The sequence below is a fragment of the Protomyctophum parallelum genome, assembly GCF_964188405.1.
Source record: "Protomyctophum parallelum genome assembly, chromosome: 8".
Lineage (NCBI taxonomy): Eukaryota > Metazoa > Chordata > Actinopteri > Myctophiformes > Myctophidae > Protomyctophum > Protomyctophum parallelum.
The window spans coordinates 46,532,420-46,552,801 of record NC_139703.1 but is presented as its reverse complement, the minus strand read 5'-3'; the positions used below and the strand labels follow the sequence as shown (position 1 = coordinate 46,552,801).

The 20,382-nt window shown below is 43.7% G+C and overlaps 1 protein-coding gene across 1 annotated transcript; it reads right to left on the bottom strand.

Moving 5' to 3' along the window:
* Positions 1–6,559: 6,559 nt before the first annotated feature.
* Positions 6,560–19,859, bottom strand: lrrn1 (leucine rich repeat neuronal 1). Its single transcript, XM_083770750.1, has 2 exons — positions 19,730–19,859; positions 6,560–9,366 (listed from the first exon to the last, which is right to left on the bottom strand). The coding sequence occupies exon 2, from the start codon at positions 9,176–9,178 to the stop codon at positions 7,025–7,027; it is 2,154 nt and encodes a 717-aa protein (XP_083626876.1). The 5' UTR covers positions 9,179–9,366; positions 19,730–19,859; the 3' UTR covers positions 6,560–7,024.
* Between the last annotated feature and the right edge of the window lie 523 nt (positions 19,860–20,382).

Here is a 20,382-nt window from a genome sequence, read left to right as displayed (position 1 = left end):
GTTGTTACATGTACTGTATGTTGTGAGCTTGACTTGTAGATCTTCTATTTTCAGTGAACGCTCTTAATAAACAAGGCAAATCACATCTCCACTCGATATTGAATCGGAGTAATGCAGAGTGGCTTTTTCAGTTTCTCCTCCGCTGAATGTAAATTATAATAGAAATCATGATTTATTTGCCAGATATGCGCATGATTCAGATGTGAATGAGCAATCTGCTCTGTCACTCACCATATTTTTCCAAGGTCAATTTGTTTTGGCATTGTGTGAAACCATGTTGTTTCAGAGAAATTGCAGCCTTTATACGAGCGGACAGTTTTATAGTTGACTTTATGACTGCATCGTGAAAAGGAATAATGCCTGCAGTGTGAACCTAATGAAATGTGTTTAATAAAACCAGGGTTTGTGTCAGTCACATATTGTTGAATTAGCATAGGCTTTTGTCCTGGATGGCAGGCAAGGAAGCCACTCTTCCCCCCTCTACTGTGACTTTCTCAACCTCAAGAATAGTTACCCATATTGGACAAATATGCTCTTTTTTATTACCCTCTTCACTCTTGTGAAGTATTGACTAAAGAAACACACCTAACATTATATATTACATGCATTGTAGTATTTTATAGATTGTGCCAATATTGTTCAATTGATCACTGCAATGGAAATCCTCTATGTTTTCTTTACATTTGAAAGTGAATACTCCCAGACTTACAGTACAACACACAGACGGAGAGCGACTACATCACAGTCAATTTCATATAGCAGGCTGATGTTTTATAGTTTAAAAACTTCAAACTATAAAACTTTAGTTTGGGTGTAAATGCAGGTGACAGCAGGACTTTATCTATTTTACAACTGATCAGAGTACATTGCACATACAGTAAGACAGTTTTTGCCATTTCTGTGGGTCATTCTCAGTTCTTCAGAAAGGGAGATCTTTGGCTTTTAGTGAATGCTAAATGAAGAACGTCAGGACCTGACCCAGTCTCGTCTTCTGTGCTCGGACTGGGCAAAAAAAAGGGGAAAAAATAAATTGGATTAATTTCTCTCAGCAAGCACTGTGGGTCTGTTGGAGGGGAGATGAAAGATGGAGACAGAAGGTCACCCTGGGCAATGAGTAGCTGGGTACTTAGCAACCTAGCAGAGCAGTGAGGTAAGGCCAGACACAAACAGCTTATTCCCAGCCATCACCACCACCAGCCCAGGAGAATGAAACTCGTCTGGGCTGTATGATATGGAGACCCCAAATCTACATATTCCGACACTCAGTGGAACAGTTATAATGAGTCTTTTTGTGGGTTAAGCACAAGGGACTATTTTATCTGATCTTTTTTTAATGTGCTCCTGACTCCTGAGATCTAATCTCATGTGTATTCTACAATGTTTTTAAGGCTGGCCTATTTCTGTCAGCTGTGAGTATTGGGAATTGCACAACGAGGGTTTAAGCAGAAACACAGGTTGTCGTACCAGTCCACACACATAAGCGAAATTAAGTTTGGCTTCCAGCCCAGTAGCGCCCCCCCCCCCCCCCCCCCCCTCCTCCCCACGCTCTTATCATCATACATCACATTCCATGCTCAAATCAACACAAAGGTTATTCCGGCCAACGTCTTCACTTTTCTGTCCATGTACTTTGCGCAGCCAATCATCGCTATGGCGTGATCAGCCAATCACAAGCCAATGGCTGAGTTTGGCATAGGAGGGCGGCGGTGGCTCAGGGGTAGAGTGCCTGGATGGTAACCGTAAGGTTGCCAGTTCGAACCCGGCCTCCCCCAGAGTTACTGTCGAAGTGTCCTTGAGCAAGACACTGAACCCCTAATTGCTCCCGATGTGCTAGTTGGTGCCTTGCATGGTTTCCGCTGCCATCGGTGTATGAATGTGTGTGTGAATGGGTGAATGTAATGCACAATCTCTGTAAAGCGCCTTGGATAAAGGCGCTATATAAATGCACCATTTTATAGGAGGTGCTAGCAAAAAGAATCAATTAATGTGGTTCCACATGGGAATGCCGTGGCTCCACATGGGAATGCCGTGGCTCCACATGGGAATGCCGTGGCTCCACATGGGAATGCCGTGGCTCCACATGGGAATGCCGTGGCTCCACATGGGAATGCCGTGGCTCCAGCGTGGATCACAGTCATCATGTGGCCAGCCTGTGATGTCAGTCTATGTATCTATGACATAATGATGCCACATTTGGGATTATAACATTAAAAGTAAATATTTCATACAAACATTTGTGAAAATGATGACAACTTGACAAATGATGGCTGGCTTCTGCAAAATAATAATAATCTCAACTTTATCTCAGGACTCATAACTACCCACCACCCACCCCTTTTTCTCCTCACTGTATACGTTTCTTTTCCATTTTTACCTCCTTTATGATGAATTCCTTCTGTTCTTTGACTATATAGAAGTGTCTATTTGTACATATCTAAATGTTTTGATGAATTGAACAAGGTGGACCCTCTTGTAAACAAGTGTATTGCTTGTCTTTGTATTGAGTTGTACATGAAATGTACTGTAATTCTGCAAACTGTTAATAAATATTTCAATCAACCAATCAATAGTACAGTTCACCCAAGGCATAGAAGTAGTACACAGAGGCATGAGGCCTAGTATGAGACATTTAGCAACGCTATCGCTATAAAATCCTAAATGCTGAGACAAAGCCTTTTATTCCCTCCACACACTTTTGTAAGAGGACATGATGTTTTTGTGGTTTCCCACCTGCAGGGTGTTGACCTTGTCGGTGGTATTTCAGGCTCTGCGCCTGGGGGGATTTTTTCCCCCTCACACAACACCGCTGCCAGCTTCTGCAGGTGGAAGTACAGGGAGGGGTTGTCATGGAAACAGTCAGATCACGGAGACGGGACACAGCGGCGACTCATGCACATGTTTTTAACCCATTCTGACCTGAGATCAGATTCTAAAAATGTCAGTCGTTCTTCGATTTTTCAAAAAATAGCAGACCTACAAGCTCGTATCGCGCCACTCGGTGGCGCGATATGAGCTTGTAGATCTGCTATTTTTAAATAGCTAAAGCATAACATGATGCCGACACCAAAATGGGTGCCCGGTCAGAATGGGTTAAAAGCTTTCATTGATAGCCAGTGGTGGAAAGTAACTAAGTACATTTACTCCAATCACTGTGCTTAGGTCAACACTTTGAGGCACTTTGTTTTTACTTTACTTGAGTATTTAGCATTTTCAATACTTTTATACTTCACTACATCTCTTTGTCTGTCACTGTCACATATTGTACCTTTTGAAAACTTGCTAGTTACTTTGGAGATTTAGATTCTTATTACAAAACATTCATTATCATTAATTTGACTACCTGTCCTGTAGCTTGTTAATAAAGTATTCACACTGAGTATTTCTATATTGTGGTATTGCTACTTAAGAAATAAATCTGAGTACTTTTTCAGCCACTAGATCTGTGCCATTCAGCACATTTCTAATGAGTTCCTAGGCTGCCTATGGACACCGTATGAAGTAGTACTGTCCATGCAGCCTTTCAGGTAAAGCAAGACAGCTTGTTCAAATGAGCAATATCAATGTTCAGTTCATCAATCTATTGCTATTTTTCCCCCTGTAATTCTGTCTATCATGCTCAGTGTCAGACACAGTTCTCCCCAAAGGGTCTGTGACATTAATTGACATTTATCTTTCAGTGCCTACTGACTCATAAGGCATGCCAGAACACTGAAAGAATTTCACCTTGTCCTATATTGCGCAACCACTTAAGTATTTTTTTTGCCTTTTTAGCCAGAAGCAGCGAGTGCATAATCCAGCAACGGCATGAGACGCGGGAGGAGGACCGACAGCTGCCGGAATAGGTGGATGGATTATGACAGCTCCATGCCTCCGTTCCGCTGCTCTGTCAGTCCATTCGGCAGCCGCACTCCAGCCGCCGCAACTGCCGGTACACTGCCGGTAACAGCCGCGGCTCTGTCGGGGGGAGGGGCGCATGTGCCGGGGGATTATGTCACTCCACTGCTGCTCCATCTCGTGGCCGCCGCTTCACGCAGCAACTGCCGGTAACAGCCGTGGCGCTGCCGGGAGAAGGGGCGGCAGCTGCCGGGGAAACTGGGGGCATTATGGCACTCGACTGCCGCTCGCTTCCGCAATGTGTTTGGTCCGACATGCGTTGCGTTGTGCTTGTGGTTATGGTTAGAGTAAGAGTTTGAGCTAGAGTGTCGGACTGATGCTGCCGAGAAACACTACCAGGTGTTCCGCGGCAGATGCTGCTGCCGGAAAATGCACTCACTCTCTCTATTTTTAGCAGTGTAAATACAATAAAATGTAGTCTACTTGATTAAAAAGGTTGACAGATATGGAGTTACATTTGAAAGAGAGTTAACATATTTGATTTGGAAAGAAAGTAGGCTATAACCTGTTTTCAAACCTCCAATAACAGAGGTATGACAGTGGTAATATCACACCAGTCAACAACCATCATTACAAATTGATATGACAGAAATTATGCTGTTTCTGTCGTATAATAACTCCTACAGGGCCAGTACAAAAAGCAGCTCCAGTAATCTACAAAAGCAAAGATAAAGAATGAGTAAAGCCTCAGTTGCAGCAAGAACAGGGACATCCAGAGACCATGGTGGAGAACAGGAGAATGAGGTTGTTGTCAGGGGAACGTAAAGGGAGATTGTTTGATTGCACCATAATGCCCAGAGCTGTCAGTCAACATCAGACAGACACAAGAAAAGCCCCAGCGGAGATCCATGCTCCTACAGCGAACCAGCGCGATTTCCATTTGCATCGAGGTGAAGTTTCCGGGTCTCCACAGAAAAGCTGATGACTGATTGGGAAGTCATCAGAATTCAGTCCTCAGATTAAGCAGCTGCATCGTTGGTTTTTAGCAGAAGAGACATACCAAACGGTAGTTTCTTATGATCTAAACAACTACTAACATTACATTAAATCAAGAACCCACAGTCTCAGCTAAGCTTCCATTGAATTGTTATATGGTGCAGAGATTATGCAACTGTTAGCATCTGGCTGATGACAAACTGGATTGCTTACAGTCGAATAATGCTATAGTCTGCGCTTGTTAAGTGCCCATTATCCATAATCACCACCTTCTTTGATCTTCCACAAGGCAGAATCATGAGGCATATACGGTACATTTGTAGTGTATGTCTTGCTTCTCTTCCTTCCTAATGATGTGTGATGGGAGCAGGTGGCATAACAAGTGACAAAATTATAAGAAAAAAGAAAGAAAAAAGAAGCAAAATGTGCACAATATACCAAATGATTTAACATGTTTGGCATCTAAAGCGCAATTTATATTTTGTTACATTTTCAGCTGAATTGTTCCTATTTTTAAAGGACATGGAATTATGCTATGATACAGTAATTGCTTTTTGCAGAATCCCACAGTGTATCTCTCCTTCACTCCATCAAAAACACTATTATCCACCCATCTACATAATGACGAATCATGAAGGATGTAATCTCGTTCATTACAATAATGTTCTTTGAGACATTGGTGTACTGTAAACCTCACCTTCCTTGTACAATGTACATTGTTCATTTAGGCTATGTATTATAGTATAGCCTATACAGTATATCACAAATGTGTCCACTTTGAGGGCGGAAACCTTGATTAAATGGATGGAAACACTTTAAAATGACAAATGACACTGCCATTGTGGTATATAAAATATGAGGACATTTTTATTTGACTTTCTCCTCAATAAACAACATGTTTGAGTGTGTAAACCACAACAAAACCAGTGATTGTTGAAAGTCTAGCAAAATAAAAGGAATATTTTGAAAAATATTACAAAGCTTTACATCTACTTATCTAGGTATTAACATTCATTTTTCTATTGCTGGTTTACAGTAGTTGCTCTGCAAACTTAAAATTCTAAATCAAACGTACTGCTTGTTAATGTCCAAAAGGTAAATTAATTCATAGCTGATACAACATTACAGAAAGAATCGCTAACATCAATAGACGGCCTGTCAAGTCTAAAAGTATGTGTCAGCTTATATCTGAATTGAAAGACAAATTTGTATATTATATATATACACATATATTTCAGTGCACAACAGTCAACAGTAAAACTGTTTTACAAGAGAAAGAAACTTTGTCGTCTCTAATGATTCTGCCAGAGATACAAGCCCAAATGGAACCGATTTCAGCTTCTTCACCCATACCGAATCCAAGACAATACCATGCTGTATGAAGCAAAATATGTATTGAAAATAAAGCACAGTGACTACTATCAACGTCTAGGAAGATAAACAAAGCTGCCATATAGAGTGTCAAAAGGGGGCAAGGGTCCCCATTCAGGGGTGAGAATAGCAGTTCTACAAGCTCACAACGTGCTGCGTAGTGAGCATGTGAGATTTGGTGTAAAAAGTAATATAGACCCTGGGGGTCTGGAATGGGGAAGCCATTAGATTCAATTCATTTCAGTACAGTATGAAAATGAACTTGGAGATATCTAATCCACACTACAAATTGTGTCTGCATTGCATTTGTCACAGTTACTTAATTAATCATTGCGTTTTAATGCATTTAAATGTAATTTTACATTTAATATAATTTAAAAGCAGACAAAGTCTAGACAAAAACAGACCTTAAAGAAAAGTCAGATTTACAGATTAAATTCAAATGTCTGCGACTTCTTAATGGCAACCGAAATATCAACCAAGAAGCAGATCATTTTAAAGTGGAATTGTCAAAAACAACAAAAAGAGTTTTTTGTTTTTAGTCTAACAAATTGTGGTATGGTTTGGAAAATAGGTAGGCAGTAATGTAAAGTATATCATGTGTTGTAGTCTAGGGGCAAGACTCGCCAGACCATCAGTATGGTCCTTTAACCCCAAGTCTCAAAATGTCTTTGTCCTTTTCCAACAACAAATCTTTTAACAAATCTGAAGGAACGGAAGAAAATGTGTTTCTATTTTACACAAAAATGTGTGCTCCTGAAAGAAAAGTGTCTCTGTCTGTGGGGTTCTCATACAGTAGGTAGGTTAGTACTGTACGTAGCTCTCACCACATATAATAGCTACGTGTAGTGTCCACCTGGCTAGGTTTGTTCTCTGAGGAGCCCTCTTTGTCCTTCTCACTGTCCGTCTCCCACAGGTTGATAAGAGGTGGGTACAACTCATTTAGGGGGATAGATGAGGTTTTCTGCATGTACTTTTTCAGAGAATGATGATAGTTTTTCCTCTTCCATCTCTTTGCGATGTACACACCCAAAGAAGCCAGGCTGATGATTGCAAAAATTGTTCCCATGACAGCCGCGAGAGCAGTGTTAGTTCCTTGGTCGGATATTTCCACGGCAAAGGTTGCTTGCTTTGTTGTGACATTAGCGCAAGACTTCTGTGCCTGTTGGTGGCTGTTGGAGACAGTGAGACAGACCTCATATTCAGTCGCCGGCTGCAAGTGTGTAAGATTATACTCGTGGACATCCACAGGTACTCTGGCAGTGTAAGTGATATGCGGGTTGTCTATTTTCATGGTGGCGGATGACCACTTGAGGTTGGAGGTCATGACATTGGATTTGATTTTCCAGGACACCAGGATGGAGTGGGACTCTGTCTGTTTAACATAGATCTTCATGAGCTGAGTGCTGTCTAACAGTGTCCCATTGACCCTGATGGCTGTGACTCTCGTGTCAGCTCCCTCGTCATTCTGGGCCACACAGGTGTATCTGCCGGAGTCTTCAACCTGGATGCGAGAGATCCTCAAAGTCCCCTCACTGTTGAGGTGGTACCTGTCAGACAGGGTGTCCGTCATCACTTTATTCCCCATAGGCGTGACCCAGTAAATCTCTGGCTCAGGCTGGGACATGGCTCTGCAGTCCAAGTCCACAGACATGCCAATGTCCACACTGAGGTGGCTAGGGAAGGTATCATGGGAGATCATGGGTAGACATTGGTCTATTGAGTCTTTCTGCAGTACTTCCCTCACATGCTGACCTCTGACCTCTGACGGCATGGCACAGTACATGGACAGTGGTTCCATAAAGCGAATGCTAGTTTTATTTGAGTTCATCCATTGGATGACACAGTCACAGCGGAGGGGGTTGCTGTGGATGCTGATCTCCCGCAGGTTGGGCAGGGTTTCGACTGTGGACTGATACAGGGCATTTAGGGCATTATTATTCAACATGAGGCTCTCCAGGGCAGGGACATCGCGGAAGGCCAGCCGGTTGACGTAGGAGAATTTGGGGTTGTTGGTAGCCTCAAGTTTAGTGAGCTCAGGAAGGTTGTCCAAAGCATAACGGTCAATAGATACCAATTCCCCCATGTTGTTTATACCCAGCTCTTTCAGCCTCAGCATGTTCTTGAAATCTCCCTCCTGGAGTTTGTGCACAGGATTTTTGTTCAAATCCAAGAACTTTAGATTAGGTAGTTTCTGCAGGGCTTTCTGAGGAACCCTGACCAGCTTGTTGTCATAAAAAGAGAGGCTTTCAAGATTGTCAAGTCCAACAAAGGCATTTCCAGGGACATCTGTTAAATCCATTCCTGCCAGGACCAAACTTCTCAGGTTACCTAGCGGCCTGAAGTTAAAATCCATGATGCCAATGACCGGGTTCTCCCCAATCATGAGGATCTCTAGGTTTGGCGTGGAGTCAAACCAGCGGCTATCGATAGCCGTGAGCTTGTTGGAGTTGAGGTGGAGCCTGAGGAGATTGTGGAGCCCGGAAAAGGCATTGGCGGAGATGAGATTAATCTGATTGTGGTTGATGTAGAGCTCCTGCAAGTTACTGAGGTCCTGTAGACAATAGTCTGGCATTTCTGTGATCTGGTTCTCCTCTAGGTGGAGGGTGGTGAGTTGTGACATGTTAACCAGGCCAACATCACGAATGTTGCTGAAGTTGTTCTGGGACAGGTCCAGCTCAGTCAGGTTAAATAATTGCTCAAGTTCTTCGCTCGTCCTTGCAATGTAGTTACTCTGGAGGAGGAGAACCTGTGTCTCACTGGAAAGGTTCACTGGGATGCGTGTTAGGCGCAGGTCATTGCAGTCCACAGTAATGGCTTCTCTGTAAGTGGACTGGGGGGTAAACCAGGGCCGGATCTCACATACACATAGCTGGGGACACTCATTACTCTGGACGGAGGACAGTCCAACAGATACCATTATGAGGCCAGCGAACAGCTGGCCAAAAAGACAGTAGTCTAACCTCCATTTAGCCATGGTGTCTGTCTGTCTGTGTTCAGTTCCACAAACCACCAAGAGGTGGAACAGCCGGACAGGCAAAAAACCTTGGAGGATAGTGTGCTACAGTCATTAACCAGAATTCCCACAAAAATGTTCTTTCAGCCCAGTGTAATGAACTAGCGTGGTGTCCCAGTGTTGAGTGTCCTTGCAGCAGCAGGGTGAGTCTAGAAAGGAAAGAAAGACAAAAACATGTCAGAAATACTAAAACAAAACACTATCTACCCCACATTGACAATAACAAGAAGGTACTGTACAAAAGGTCTAGTAATAACAATCATTGCTGCATGTGTGTTTAATGTAAGTGGTGCAATTACCTACATGCACAAGAGAACAATTTCTCACAATATTCCTACATGCAGTATCAGATTTGAGAAAATACTAGAGCAGCTTCAGATCAGATTATACTGCATGAAAGTTGAAAGAAAATAATAAAGGTCTGAACTATTTTGATCCTCCTTGAGGCATTTCACCAACCAGCATGCTTATTAGTTCTCGATCATTAGTGTACCCTCATTAAATAGTAATATTAGAATTCACTATACCTCAAAGAAAGCAAGAACAAACACAGCTCTGAGTTTGTGAGTAAACAAAACAAGAATTCTACTTGACTTAACAAAAAAAGAAAATTCTTATTCATACACTGCAACTGATTGCTGCAGTGATTTATTTGAGGCTGCTAAAGTTGACAGGTAGAAGACCTGAGAGTACCACAGAGCAGACCTGCCTGATGGCCTGCTTCAGTGAAGTGGTGCATTGGGCATCTGCTAGCCCAGATGGCATTAACACTAAAGCCAATGACTTGGACTATCAAGCATTAATTCTGGCTAACAACAAGGCAACCTTCATCAATATTGTTGCTGCATTCCAAACAAAACCATATACAGTATACTGTATGACTACATAATGGACATACTGTACTTTCACATTGATACAGAAAAAACTATCATTCCAAATCAAATGATCATGCACTGTAATGTGAGACTTGTTCCTTTCATATTCTGATAAAACCTTTATGCTTTCTACGGTAATTTGCAAAGCAAGGAGAGATAGAATGTCCAGTCAGGCCTGTTCCTCTTCAAAGTTGTATTATTTTATATGGAGCTCAGTGATAGCCAAAACAGTTGCACAGTAACATACAAACCAAGCTCCAAGGTCACTATATCTATCATGTATTTTGAGCTTGACACGCTGTCAAGCTGGATTACCAGCCTAGCTGCCTGGACCGCTCTGCCGGCCCAGGCCTACATCATGTTTTAAACCATAGTAGTGGGTTCTGTCCATCCTCTGCAGATGTTTCTTAACCGGTGACACACCAACAGTTAGTTTACAGGACAAAACGAGTAGCATAAATAAATAGTCGTTAGTGTCTTGTACAGTATACTATAGATTAGAATATACCAAATAATATACTACAGAAATAAATATGCATAATGCATAATGTACAGTATATTATACATTATGCATAATATCTTATAATCTCTCAACTCCCATGACAACGTGAAGAGCTGTTGTGATTAGGAATGAAAACAAAGGAGCACCATGGAAAGAGGGGGGCTGAAGGAGTGTACACGGACCGTCTAAAGAGGGGGGCTGAAGGAGTGTAAACGGACCGTCTAAAGAGGGGGGCTGAAGGAGTGTACACGGACCGTCTAAAGAGGGGGGCTGAAGGAGTGTACACGGACCGTCTAAAGAGGGGGGCTGAAGGAGTGTACACGGACCGTCTAAAGAGGGGGGCTGAAGGAGTGTACACGGACCGTCTAAAGAGGGGGGCTGAAGGAGTGTACACGGACCGTCTAAAGAGGGGGGCTGAAGGAGTGTACACGGACCGTCTAAAGAGGGGGGCTGAAGGAGTGTACACGGACCGTCTAAAGAGGGGGGCTGAAGGAGTGTACACGGACCGTCTAAAGAGGGGGGCTGAAGGAGTGTACACGGACCGTCTAAAGAGGGGGGCTGAAGGAGTGTACACGGACCGTCTAAAGAGGGGGGCTGAAGGAGTGTACACGGACCGTCTAAAGAGGGGGGCTGAAGGAGTGTACACGGACCGTCTAAAGAGGGGGGCTGAAGGAGTGTACACGGACCGTCTAAAGAGGGGGGCTGAAGGAGTGTACACGGACCGTCTAAAGAGGGGGGCTGAAGGAGTGTACACGGACCGTCTAAAGAGGGGGGCTGAAGGAGTGTACACGGACCGTCTAAAGAGGGGGGCTGAAGGAGTGTACACGGACCGTCTAAAGAGGGGGGCTGAAGGAGTGTACACGGACCGTCTAAAGAGGGGGGCTGAAGGAGTGTACACGGACCGTCTAAAGAGGGGGGCTGAAGGAGTGTACACGGACCGTCTAAAGAGGGGGGCTGAAGGAGTGTACACGGACCGTCTAAAGAGGGGGGCTGAAGGAGTGTACACGGACCGTCTAAAGAGGGGGGCTGAAGGAGTGTACACGGACCGTCTAAAGAGGGGGGCTGAAGGAGTGTACACGGACCGTCTAAAGAGGGGGGCTGAAGGAGTGTACACGGACCGTCTAAAGAGGGGGGCTGAAGGAGTGTACACGGACCGTCTAAAGAGGGGGGCTGAAGGAGTGTACACGGACCGTCTAAAGAGGGGGGCTGAAGGAGTGTACACGGACCGTCTAAAGAGGGGGGCTGAAGGAGTGTACACGGACCGTCTAAAGAGGGGGGCTGAAGGAGTGTAAACGGACCGTCTAAAGAGGGGGGCTGAAGGAGTGTACACGGACCGTCTAAAGAGGGGGGCTGAAGGAGTGTACACGGACCGTCTAAAGAGGGGGGCTGAAGGAGTGTACACGGACCGTCTAAAGAGGGGGGCTGAAGGAGTGTAAACGGACCGTCTAAAGAGGGGGGCTGAAGGAGTGTACACGGACCGTCTAAAGAGGGGGGCTGAAGGAGTGTAAACGGACCGTCTAAAGAGGGGGGCTGAAGGAGTGTACACGGACCGTCTAAAGAGGGGGGCTGAAGGAGTGTACACGGACCGTCTAAAGAGGGGGGCTGAAGGAGTGTACACGGACCGTCTAAAGAGGGGGGCTGAAGGAGTGTACACGGACCGTCTAAAGAGGGGGGCTGAAGGAGTGTACACGGACCGTCTAAAGAGGGGGGCTGAAGGAGTGTACACGGACCGTCTAAAGAGGGGGGCTGAAGGAGTGTACACGGACCGTCTAAAGAGGGGGGCTGAAGGAGTGTACACGGACCGTCTAAAGAGGGGGGCTGAAGGAGTGTACACGGACCGTCTAAAGAGGGGGGCTGAAGGAGTGTACACGGACCGTCTAAAGAGGGGGGCTGAAGGAGTGTACACGGACCGTCTAAAGAGGGGGGCTGAAGGAGTGTAAACGGACCGTCTAAAGAGGGGGGCTGAAGGAGTGTACACGGACCGTCTAAAGAGGGGGGCTGAAGGAGTGTACACGGACCGTCTAAAGAGGGGGGCTGAAGGAGTGTACACGGACCGTCTAAAGAGGGGGGCTGAAGGAGTGTACACGGACCGTCTAAAGAGGGGGGCTGAAGGAGTGTACACGGACCGTCTAAAGAGGGGGGCTGAAGGAGTGTACACGGACCGTCTAAAGAGGGGGGCTGAAGGAGTGTACACGGACCGTCTAAAGAGGGGGGCTGAAGGAGTGTAAACGGACCGTCTAAAGAGGGGGGCTGAAGGAGTGTAAACGGACCGTCTAAAGAGGGGGGCTGAAGGAGTGTACACGGACCGTCTAAAGAGGGGGGCTGAAGGAGTGTACACGGACCGTCTAAAGAGGGGGGCTGAAGGAGTGTACACGGACCGTCTAAAGAGGGGGGCTGAAGGAGTGTAAACGGACCGTCTAAAGAGGGGGGCTGAAGGAGTGTAAACGGACCGTCTAAAGAGGGGGGCTGAAGGAGTGTAAACGGACCGTCTCTACACAGGGAACTGGGCGGTGTGGTCACCCCCATGGCATAGCTTCCTCGGATTCACAGGATCATATAATAATCACAGGTGATTACAGGTGTAGTGGTCCGGGGACCACCAGTGGTCATTGAGGTGGGTGCCCAGCTAAATGATGGAGAGTTGGTAACCAACCAACCAAAGACTAGATCTTTAACTCTTGAGAGTGTAAAATTAAACCAAATGGACCTGGTTTCATTACCCCCTCAAGAGTTGAATTATTGTTAAACATCTGCATTACTTAGTTTACACATTTAGAGAATGTAGAAGAATTTGATCAACGTTTGCCTGTTATCTCTCCTAGTGGTATACCAACATCAATACAGCATGGAATTATGGACAAAATGTTATCCAACGATATAAATATTCATACGTTTGGGTAAGTAAGTAGCCTAGCCTTGCATGGGGCCCATAGGGCAGGAGCCTATCTCCTGTTTCTGTAGCGTGAGGCAGCTTGACATGACGCTAGTATGTCGCAGGGACTTACCCCCAATCCAACCCTTGATGCTTGAGTGTCAAGCAGGGAGGCACTGGGTCCAATTTTTAGAGTCTTTGGTATGACCGTTTTGTGTATGTGATGCTAAATGTCATCAAATGGTGGTCCGTGGCTCAAATGCTGAATAAATAATAATGGGCCTTGATATGAAAAGGGTTGAAAACCACTGTACTAGGTGAACATTTGGTGGAAATAGGTGAACATGCAGCAGATATAGAACAGCAGATCTACAAGCTCACACCGGTTCGCATTGCAACGAGCTGTGTGCTTGGGCTATTGAAGAGATTTGGTGTAGAAGGAAAAAGAAAGGAGCAAAGTATACACCCCTGGGGGGGGACCCCGATCAACTGAAGTATAGGGTTTAAGTGGTGCCTAAGAGGATTTCAAACAAGTGAGCTGACTAATGAATCTGAATGCAAACTGCCTGGCAACAAGGCAAGGGAGACAGGAAAACGCTCCACACTCCTCCTGCACTTAAAGGGTTCGCCGTGGGATTGGGCGGAGCATGGGTGAAATAAGGGTAATGCACACAGTATCTGGTCTGCACACAGAGATGTACTAAAGCACTGTATTGGTTAAGATAGCCTGTGCCCCTCAGGATTAGTGGATGAGATGTTGAGATGGAGATTAGCTTGAGGAAATGTACTGGGTTCAAACCCAGATGCTTTAATTAAAAGAAATACACCACAGAGGCCATATACACCAAATAGTTTATGTGCAGTAAAGCTACTTTGATTCTTACATAACACATTATTTTGTATTGCTAGCTAGCTTTAGATGAAAGTTATCAATAACTTCCTATATTCTTGAAGTTTCATGAACACAATGGTACAAAGCACATGCAAACTTGGAGCATCAAGAATTTTCCAGGAATTCAAAATACAGCCATTTGTGACACAAACACAGTAAATCAATCAGTAGAGTAGTAGATCTGATCATAAGATGGTTTTAAATTTGCGGTTAATCTCTGATTCCATCTTTTGCACACATTACAAATAAAATAAAATGGCACATCTGTATCTAAGCTTTTGTTAGCAAATGTTAGAAAAAGCGGGACTGATTGGCACAAGAGGCCTGGGATGCAAGCAGTAGTTGAGACAGTTGAATTGAATCCGTTATATAATAGTATAAAAGTACAGTAACTTGTGTCATTGGAAAATAATATATATATTTTAGTTTTCCGCTAAAACAAAATGAACAAAAGCGTCAAATTGAACTCAAAACACTATTGCAACTGGGTCACATGATATTTTGAAAACACTATAGACTGAATTACAGTATACAGTACTTCGTACAATGGTGAAAATAGCTCACAGCGTGTTGCATTGTGACACGCTGTGAGGTTGTCGATCTGCTATTTTTTGGCTCTCCGTTTTCGGATCTAAACCACATTTGCTGAGGACACTGCAGAGATAAAAGGCCATTGCAATTTGCAACCAACCAACTGGCTTATTTTGTTTGGAAAAAACAACAACTGCTACACTAGCTGTCACATAGTTCCTGATACAAACTTGTGAACCTGCTGTGGGCCAGGAGCCAGAGGAAATGTGTGCACAGCAGGAGTGAAAAAACCTACAAGAAAACAACACAAAACACCAAAGGGTGGAAGGAAGAAACAGAGGAAGGCAGGAAGAGATTGTCTAAAACAACCTTTGAACTTAGCTGGACACTTTTAGTATAAATATTTTACTTTTGTTAATTTTACTCTATTTTGCAAGCATTCTATTTGCATTGCTCCCCCCCCCCTATTTAGTGTATAGCCTAATGACACATTTGAACCTTCTTATTGTATTTTTTGAGTATTTTTTAACTCCCTTATGGAGTTATGTGTGCGGGGGTGCCTGACTGGCTGGCTGGGTATGAGCACGAAAACAGCATGGTTGTTTTTCACCACCTGTGCGCAACCTAACACACACACACACAAACACACATGCACATATTAACTGTATGTATGATGATTACAGTACAGTACAGTACAGTACAGTACAGTACAGTACAGTACAGTACAGTACAGTACAGTACAGTACAGTACAGTACAGTACAGTACAGTACAGTACAGTACAGTACAGTACAGTACAGTACAGGGACCAGCACACGGTGACTTCGGACTTCGGACGCGGGCGGCTCGCCGGAACCGGGCCGGCACCCTGGGTGCGTTCCTGTGGGTCTGGAACTCCCCCCCCCCCCTGGGAACCCCCACACGGAGTTGCACCACTCACTTCACACAGGTGTGATTTTTACTTTTGTCTAAAATGTTAAAAATAATTTCACGGCCTGCAGTGAAGCTAAAAGGATAACACAAAAAGCACTTTGTACTCAATTCATCATCAAGACATACTGCAGTACAATCTTACAATAAATGCAAATTCTCTGTACATCTGTACATTCGTCTGTAGTTCGGGTCTGTCATTAGTCCGACGGCTCGTTATTCCGACATTACTAACCCTAACCGCACGCGGAAGCCATGGGTCTTAGTTTTAACAGCCCACATATGTCGGACTAATGCACAGTCCCCCTGTAGTTCACATATTGAGTTATGCAAGGTTCCATCCCGATCTGAGCCCCATTAAAGGTATATTCAGTGATTTCACTCAAAAAACCTTAGGTTTCGTTTTTGGCTGTGGGACCCAGCCTTTCGTCCAATCAGGATAGAGAGTCAAAAAAATAAGTTATATTTGAATTAAGTGAAATCACTGAATATACCTTTAAGTTCTACTGTAATTTAGAGGTTAAATATAAAGAAATATGCAGCACAAAATGTGTTCTTCTTTGGCCTACTGGCTGGTGAAGAAGTTTGGTGCTTATTGGTCCAGCAGTTTTGCCACACAGACACACACACATTTAGACAGCTACTGGCATGCAGTGCTACACCATACAAACCTGGTCATAGTGTAATAAGTGTACATTAGTAATTAGTTGGGTATTATATAAAAATGACTTATAGCTTTGTGTCACATTTAGATCTCAAAAGCCTAGCCAGCTTAGAGCTCTACCTCGATGGAGTAAGCAGCCATGGGTAATCTGATTTTTTATGCTGCCAGCTCAACTCTGACAGCATATGACAGCCATGGAGGAGTTCAAACTCATTCTAAGCTATAGACGTATACACCTGTCATTTCCATTAGAAAAATGTCCCACCTCTCTCAGCATAGGAAAGTCAACTTGCAAATTGACATCCAGACTCAGGGGCTTTATATAATTCCCAAATGTAGAACTTCTGAAAGACAGTAAATAAAAAATAAAGAATACCTTTCTAATGGATACAGCATTAGCTCTTTTATATAAAGAGACACAATCAGCTTTTATGTGTTCCCTGTTAAAAATAAAAAAATAAAATAAAAGCTATATTATGTGCCTGTGAATGCATGATAACTGTGATTGCACTCTACTCTCAGCTGTGCTACATACTTGGGATGTAGTTTGAAATAGTGTTACAAAACCATGGAACATCTTCAATTAGAAGTACATGAAAAGTGGAGCTCATTGCCTGCGCCATAAAGTCTAACAATCATGGGGGGGAACAACATAGAATTAAACAGACTCTCAATAAAAGCTCAATGAGGACTCAAGGTTACACAACATAGGCCTACCTAATATATCTCATCTAAGGTTTAAGATTATTTTCCTCATATACTGTAACTAACAGAACAATAATTGTTTGTCACAACAAGAATATAGTGTTTAACCGACAAAATGAAGTTGGCACGGTCTAAATCTTGTACAAATCAATTTTTCATCTTTGGAAATTCACCAGCAGGCCTAACAGATCAATAGTTGTGTTACTTCCATTTCCATAAAGGGGATAGCAAGCTGCAGGAACAGTAGGCCTGCATTCAATTTGTAAACATTTCTTCATACAACAAATAGTGAAAACAGCCGATCTACAAGCTTGCTGTGTTTGAATTAAGAAAGAAAAGGCAATGTTTGACACATTTCCCCAAAATATGGATGCCAGTGTTAACGTAGTCAACATACATTTTCAATTAAATTGTTAATTGTGATATTATCAAACATCAATATCAAACTACATTTCCCATGTATTTTACTGGACAATTCGGTACGGGGCATCAGCAATTATTCTTCAACTTGAATGATGCTCATGTTTAACATGCCGTTGTAGCATACTGACAACACAACATTAATGTTTAAGAACTAGTGTTATAAGTGACTTGAGAATAAACTAACTTCTGAACAAAGCTTATGACTCCGTTTAATTCGGCAAATTTCCATATGCTACTGTATGACCTCTGAGGAGCTAACCCTTGTTGTTGTCACTCCATCTATTGTATTGATACAGTATAATGATTGCTTCAATAAATCATAGAGGGCTGCTGCATCCTTTGTCCCTGTGACCTAGCCTATACAAACACTAATGAGTTAGCCTGTCGAAAAGGAATAATAGTACTGGCTTGTGCCCCAGCCCCCCCGTCCGTCCGTCCCCTTCTTTGCTAGGCCTTGACCCAGGGGAATTTGTTACTCCAGGGAGGGTGTTAGAGCTTTCTCCCCTGTGTCCCATCAGACATGCATGCATGCATGTATGCATGCGCACACACGCACGCACACACAAACACGCGCACACACAGTCTCCATCTCTTCTGTACCCTCTCTATCCTCTTACTCTAAAGTTAAATTAAGTTGCATCGTGCATTTTGGGGCAGCGGTGGCCTAAAGGGTTAGAGGAGCGCCCTTGTTGCCGAAAGGTTGCCGTTTCAATTCCCCGGACGGGCAGGTAAAATCTGGGTCGGGAAGTGATTGGTCATCACTCACCCAACACCGCTGAAGTGCCCTTGAGCAAGGCACTGAAGCCCCAACTGCGTGTGTGTGTGTGTGTGTGTGTGTGTGTGTGTGTGTGTGTGTGTGTGTGTGTGTGTGTGTGTGTGTGTGTGTGTGGACTATAAGAGTAAAATACAGTTGTTTGTCATTCTTGGTATGTACAGGTCATAAATGGGTAGCTATAGTGGGCAATGGATGCTGAGTATGCTGAATGCTGACCACTATTGATGTGGTCAGCATCATCAATCTTATGGTTGCAAAATAAAAGTTCTGGAAATTTGTTCAGATTTCATGCATTTAAATATGCTGCTGCTATCCAAAAAAAATCACACCCGTGTGAAGTGAGGGGTCTAACTCATGTTGATTAGGTGATGTAATGGTGATATAAAACAAACGGTGCCAACACAAACATTAAATGCCATTAACAATAAAGAGACAATATGACGTAATGAGGGACAATATGAGTAAATTTTCCCTTCATTGTCAATGGCGTTTTTAAAACAAACATTGAACTAAAAACAACAACTAAACCTGTAGGCCTATAGGCTATACCCCTCAAAAAAAAGAAGAAAGTTACGGACGATAAACGTCACAATAGTGATTAGTAAGACGCAACAGCTGCGACAACAGCAGCTAAATGACAATAGATCCCCTTTACCCCATTCCCCCGCAGAGCTTCAAAGAAGAGTCTCGTCATTTCTTTAAGATTGTATAAAGACCCCCTTTCTTATCATGGAGGGACAGACAGACATCTGCTTTCTGCTGACTGACATACTTTAACATTAATATGCTAATCACATTCTTGCAACGTTGCCTGGCAATGCAAGTATGCTGCTGCAGGAAGATCAAAGTTTATTTTATGCCGTTTGACGCATAAAACTAACGATTATTAAAATAGTAATTTGCCATAGGCTACACTGTAGTGTATAGGCCTATAGCCTATGGCAACAAAGGCAGGACAATTTATAAAATATAAAAGTTTAATTCAATAATATGCCAGTGTTACACTATTCAAATATTCTTCCTATGAGCTATGCGCTTGAATGCGTATGCAAATTATATAAAATCACTGTGTCTCTTGGTTGGTATAGGATGCAGTAGCCTGAACGCACACCTGATATATGTTGCACTGTTGCAGTTGCACTATTGGCATAAAACATCCGTATTGATTATAGCGCAGTGATGGATTGGCTTGGGTCTGGTACGTGTCTGTTCGGTGGGCTATAGTGAGAGTTTAACACCATCAATCCAGCTAGCTGTTTTTTGTTTCAGACAATCATGGGTTTAAATACAGTCTGAAATGAAAATACAAGACATTAGCACTAGAAATCCTGCTTTACAGTCTCACCTTGCTCGGCATTCCAGGCTGATGCTCTCACACGTGCAGCTCCTTCGCCGATATCCTATCCGTTTTACTCAATAAATTATAAGAAATAAGAAAAAACGGCTTAATGAAATATTCTTGGGCGAAAATGTATATTCCTTTAATCCCGCAGATTCAGTCAGTGGCTTTTTACAGCGTTTTCTCGCGTGTATATCCAATCATATGCGATTCCGGCGACACCTCCGAGATGAGCATCATAGCGCGGTCTGCAGAGATCTGATCCAAGCGGCACCTGCAGTGAGTCCGTGGACTGACTGGTAGCCCTGGTATTCCTCCTCCTCGCCCCCGCTGCTCCTCTTCAGATAACAACACCTGGCGCTGTCCAGACTAGTCAGCTGATTCCCAGCTCCGCTATTGGCTGGGAGCTTGTGCCTGTCATTGTCCCCCATGCACAGCACCATCTGTTCCGAGGATTGTTGTGATGCGAACAAAGGCAGGCAAGGCGCGGGGGCGGGGAGCGTAGTGGGGACCGGGACGTGCGACCCAACTCTATGCGTGCGAACCGTTGGGGGGGCACCCGGCACATCATGTTTGATTGATTGATTGAAATATTTATTAACAGTTTGTAGAATTTACAGTAGGCTACATTTTAAGCACAAACTCAATACAAAGACTGT